Raw genomic sequence first — 5109 nt, forward strand, 5'->3', positions numbered from 1 at the left:
TGAAAATTGCCTGATGATGACCCAAAATCGAAACATTTGCCACTTATAATACAGACTGTCCCCAACCAAATCCAGTCAAACATCACTTCCCTGCCTTAGACCTAAACACCCTGTATATGTATGTATTTTTGGAACGAATTTAGTAAATGTGAAGCAATAAATCTTTTTTTACCTTCATGAAAGTGGGAGTCACAGTAACATTGAGCGTGTCCCGTGAGTTCAGAATGACGTAAAGGCACTTTCCAAAAGTCGCCTCTGGATTCGCCTTTTTCGGCCTTGAACTCTCCAAAGCTTCGTTTTCATCTTCGCTCGAATGTTGGCACTCGCTGTCCTCATGCTCATTCCAATCACCTGCCACCCCATCTAGTTCAATATCACCTAAACTTCCTCGCTTACCATGTCAACCTGTAAAGAGGTCCGAAATAGCGGCGGCCAGTTTCTCCATAGCTCCCTCCTCACTTTCGCTGTCTGAGTCGTCCAAGAAGGCGCTCAAGCTGGTTTTGACTCGCCGATTAATGTTGAGGTTCAGCGAGTTCATCGGCTCCAAGTAGGCCATATCTTCGCCAGAGTCCTCGCTTTCAGTAGTCGTGTAGGACCGGGAGGCCTTCTGAGCTCTCGACTGGTTTGGAGGCGGTTTTTTGCGCTGTTGCACCTTTTCCAGCTTTTCCTCCGGGTCGTTGATTTGCAGTGGTTTGTCCTTTGGGAGCGCAAATAGCCGCTAATAATCAAAGGCAAATGGAGCAATCAAAGCCTCACTTGGAAAACAGTTATTTTGCATTCCCAGCCTCGATACTCCATCTCCTCTAGCATAACGGGGTCGATCACCGGCTCCCAACACTGTGCGCTTTCATTGAAATAGTTGGCCTGGAGGGAAACAGTTCCGGTGCTGTTGACCAGGTGGTTCCAATTCTGCAGCTGAAGCTCCATGGAGGACTTGAGGAGGAGAACCTGAATCTGATCCAGCTCGAAGATCAGAACCACCTCAAACTTGGGTACCGTGAGGCTCTGGCTGCAGGCGTGGGTTGGTAGATTTGCGGAATTCGCCTAGAGAGTGAAGTGTTGGGGGAACTGAACTGGGATTAAACCAGGGGGGGTACCTTAGTGGTATATGGGGGCATTTTCTTGGGCTCCCACAGCTCTTCAGGCGCAGCCTCAACAGTGCTGCATTTCCGCTGCCATTTCCGCTCCAGTTCCATCTCGGGCACCTTAAAGTGCTCCACTATGTCGTTCAAGATGTCGTTCACCGAGTGGACGACCTACGGAACCTCCCTGAACATCCGCCTGCTTATTGCGCAGACAATTTACCTCAGAACAGAGCTTGACGTACATTCCAGAAATGCTCAGAACGATTTTTTCCGAGTGTTCCTCCACGTTCCTCGCCAGCTCAATGTCGCACTGCTTCAGCACTACATAGGGCTGGTCTGAGTACTCGCTCAGGTCGTAGAATAAACTGTGCAACCCCGAGAGGGATGTAACCAAGTTGAGGCGGTTACAGTGTCGGGAAAAGTCCACCAGAATCTCGCTCTTGGTGATGAAATATCTGCAGGTATGAAAATTGAGTTTGCGATGTTGTCTCAAAGACCCGCTTGGGACCTTTTCTTGTTGGACGTGGTCTCAACCAGAAACATCAGCTCCGGCTTGTTCACTCTCACTGAAATAGTGAGGCTGTTTTGCAGGCGTCGCTTCTCGTCAAATCTCCTCGTTTCGCCTTCGTATCCAGCGTTGACGATTCCCAGTTCGTTGATTTCTCTTGGGATGCATTCCAGCACGTACAAGGCAACCTGGAAGGTTTGGTTCGGCTGAAGGAGAAGTGGCTGCTGGAGCCAGAATGCAAACCTTTTCGCAAAATGGCACCGATAGGGAGAGGCAGAGCCGGCCCACTATAACATCAGCCGATTGATCTCCGTTCTTCGTTTGATGGAAATTCACGTCCACTATCGGGGGCTTGTTGACGGTGATGTTGCAGATGTTGTTGTTCCGGCCGTCTTCTGCCGGCGAACTCAACACTCTGAAAAAATGGCTGGATTGGAGGGTTGAAGAGCAGGTTGAACATTTTTACGTTTTGCTGTGCTTGTTGGCATCAGGCCCGATTTCCTCCACTAGGATCGTGTCAATGGAGAGTTTTCCGTCTGAGCTCTTATCAGTGTAAACCACCACTGAGGTGTCGATGTCGTTGATCTCCAGCTTGCAGAGCCCATGGTTTAAGTCTCGAATTGGCGAACTGAGAAGTTCACCAGCGTCGAAGAACAGCACGAGTTTCACCTGGAAATCGCAAGTTTAAGGGGTTTGAACCGCTTGAAAATGCCGTTGAAGTCACTTCTTCGATCCTGCATTTTCCCGTCACGAACTTCTGCTTCGGTTCGCTGAAGAACGCTTCCAGTTCCCTCACGTTGTCGTCTTGGTCGAGTGTGTCGGAAATCGGCGATCTGGAAGCGACAGCTAAATTACACCGCTAAGAACCGTTTGGTGGCTTACCGGATTTCCTCTGGTAGCAAGTCCACGAGTTTGGCTTCTCCGATGTTGTCGCTATAGATGGCCATGAGCATGGCCAAGTCCTTCTGGCCCAAAGTGAGTTCGATTTTTTCCAGAATCGCGCCAATTTCCCAGTTTTTCTGCAACGTTTTGGCGTTGGTGTACTTCTTGATGTCCATGTTGATGCAGATCGGTTCCACGAGGGTTTCCTGCAAAATCGCCGTTCTAAGCAACCCCCCAGCCACATAAACCCTGAAAGTCCCCACCTGCATTTCCAGAGTGGAAGTCAACGACATCACTCCTCTGGTCACTACAACCTCCTTGAGTTTAGCCAGGATGTCCTCCACCACTCCAGTTTCGGACTCCTTGAAGAAGTTCTCTATCCTCAAGTTGCCTGGAATTGTCCTTTATGTACCGGAAGTTTTCGGGATGAATCTTAAGTGAAACCTACCAGTGTCTACGACCAGGACGTTGGGCGAGGAGGACTTTTGAGGCAGCAAAAACACTGGCCCGAACACGTTAATCGATAGGCTGATTTTCGTTTTGTTCTTCAAAGTGTCCGTTGCCACTCTAACGGCTTTCCTTGTCAATTGGAGGTAGCTTTCCAAATACTCCAACACCTCCAGGTTGATGATGAAGCGCTAGAAACGGGCGAGTTGGGAGATTTTCGAAATTTTCGTCAAAAACCTGTGTGCACCTGCAGTTGCACCATCAGCTTGTACAAGAAAATGAAATGAATCCGCCCCAGCTGGAACTTGAAGCTTCCATCATGAGCATCTTCATACTGTCTGTCTAGGACTTCGCTGTTCTTCAAATGGGCCGCATTGCGCACATATTTCACCTCGAAGACTTTGTCCTCATCGGTGTAGAGCACCTACAGAAAAGCCGCGCTTTAAACAGAGCTTCTGCCCGAAACTTGGTTGTTCTTACTTTGGAGTACATCGTAACTTGGCTCAAGTGGTCCACATTGATGCTGCCCAAGTAGCTCCTGAACACGAATCTCTCATTGGCGCGGAACAGAAAATCCAGCTCCAACCCGGATAAGTGGATGTTGATGATGTCGAAGTCGGAGTCGCAAACCACCACGTTCAGGTCGCTCATTCTGGCGGATTGGGAGAATTTCACTGAACCCGGTGGAACTGGCACGTCTGAAGGCTTGTGCAGGGTGGAGTTTATGCTGGCAATAAACCTCCTCACCAGGTTCTTCAGATACTGGGACGCTTGGTGCTTTATTCTGGAAGAGAGTTTTTTGAGTTTCCGCCCGATTGATCAGTCGGCTTCTCCTCACTTGTTTGAGAGGTATTTTGAGTACTTGATGAACGTGTGAATGGCTTCCTGATGAACCAGAAGGTGCAAGGTGCCGATGTTGGCCACCAGCGATGTTTCCACTCCGTGGAAGTGGCTCCAGAATTCTGGGCATTTTGCGTTCACCTGCAAACATTCAAGTGATCTGTGAAAGCTGCGTTTGAGGTCAACACCTACGTACTTTGCGATAAAGCACTGTAACCACATCAGAGTTGTTGGGCAAAGGAGTGAAAATCAGGTCCAAGTACTGCCCGCTTGAAGTGGTGTGCATCTTATCGGTAAGCAGCACACTGTGCAAGGAAACTTGGTAAGCCGGCCCAAACGTCATGAACGCGATATCCATGGAGAATTGCCCCAGTCGCAACATCAAGTACTGCCGATCAGTGCTGTCGCTCGATTTGGAAAACACCATCGAAAACTGCAAAGAAACCGAGAGTAGATTGGGGGGCGATAGTTTCAACTTGCGGGTTTGCTTGCCTCGTTTACGACCAATCCGTATAGAACCTCGATGTTGTTGGAGGGCGAAATGTTGTCTTCGAGGCCCGGTAAGTCCACCGTTCTGGCCCATGCTTCGTTCATGTTTGGTTTCGGTTCGTTTAGTTCGAAGCTTTTGCTAAAATTCAGTGTTCAAATTTAGTCAAATTGAATGCAGAATGCTGCAAATGTTCTAAAAAATTGATTTTTTCTTTCCTGGGTTTTAGTCAGAATCAAACAAAGTCTTTCCCGGCCGTTGCTTAAAGCTTGCGAGTTTTCCGGGTTTTTGTTATACATTGCATTTTTAAGATCATTTATTGCCATATAACCGACGATTTCCCGTATAGTAGGCCTGATTCTCCACGTGCAAGCATAGGCGAGCGCTGTCATAGGGCCTAGATGCTAATTCGACCGGAAAGTTTTTAATTGCCAATTTATGACTTACGAGAAAGAATTAGAGGAATTCTTCCAAACGTTGTATAAGTAAATACGAAAAGTGTTATTATATTTTTTCTTTCCAGGGTTTCAGTCAAAATGTGAAATAAAAATGTTCATATCGTTTATTTCATATTATGTGAAATAAACGATACGAACATTTTTATTTCACATTTTGACTGAAACCCAGGAAAGAAAAGATTAGATGATCGTTTCGATCTTCTAAAAGCAGCGACAATTTACGTTCGTGTTAGTTGGGGATTTTGCAAGAGCAGATTCACTTGATGAATTTTGATTGTGCAGTGCATTAATTGCCGCAGGCTGTGGTTTTTCTCATAGAATGCGTTGTTTCTTCAGTGGTTTGTTGTAATTCAGTTTCACATTAGTTCCCAGGATTGTTTTTTATGCCCGCTTCATCGGCTT

At 47.3% G+C, this 5109-nt stretch overlaps 1 protein-coding gene across 1 annotated transcript in view; it reads right to left on the bottom strand.

Moving 5' to 3' along the window:
* Window positions 1-5109, bottom strand: part of LOC109539272 (intermembrane lipid transfer protein VPS13C) — a gene marked incomplete at its 5' end in the record, with an annotated part of 18582 nt that overhangs the window by 9213 nt on the left and 4260 nt on the right. Inside the window, 17 exon segments of the mRNA XM_019906921.2 lie at window positions 173-351; window positions 406-697; window positions 757-1044; window positions 1098-1256; window positions 1306-1540; window positions 1594-1781; window positions 1837-2008; window positions 2060-2262; window positions 2318-2426; window positions 2476-2681; window positions 2739-2866; window positions 2924-3113; window positions 3170-3346; window positions 3403-3706; window positions 3761-3903; window positions 3959-4195; window positions 4255-4390. Coding sequence (XP_019762480.2) covers window positions 173-351; window positions 406-697; window positions 757-1044; window positions 1098-1256; window positions 1306-1540; window positions 1594-1781; window positions 1837-2008; window positions 2060-2262; window positions 2318-2426; window positions 2476-2681; window positions 2739-2866; window positions 2924-3113; window positions 3170-3346; window positions 3403-3706; window positions 3761-3903; window positions 3959-4195; window positions 4255-4390 — 3346 coding nt within the window.

This window comes from Dendroctonus ponderosae, unplaced genomic scaffold (genome assembly GCF_020466585.1).
Source record: "Dendroctonus ponderosae isolate FM_Combo_2020 unplaced genomic scaffold, Dpon_F_20191213v2 Dpon_F_20191213_7, whole genome shotgun sequence".
Taxonomy (NCBI): Eukaryota; Metazoa; Arthropoda; class Insecta; order Coleoptera; family Curculionidae; genus Dendroctonus; species Dendroctonus ponderosae.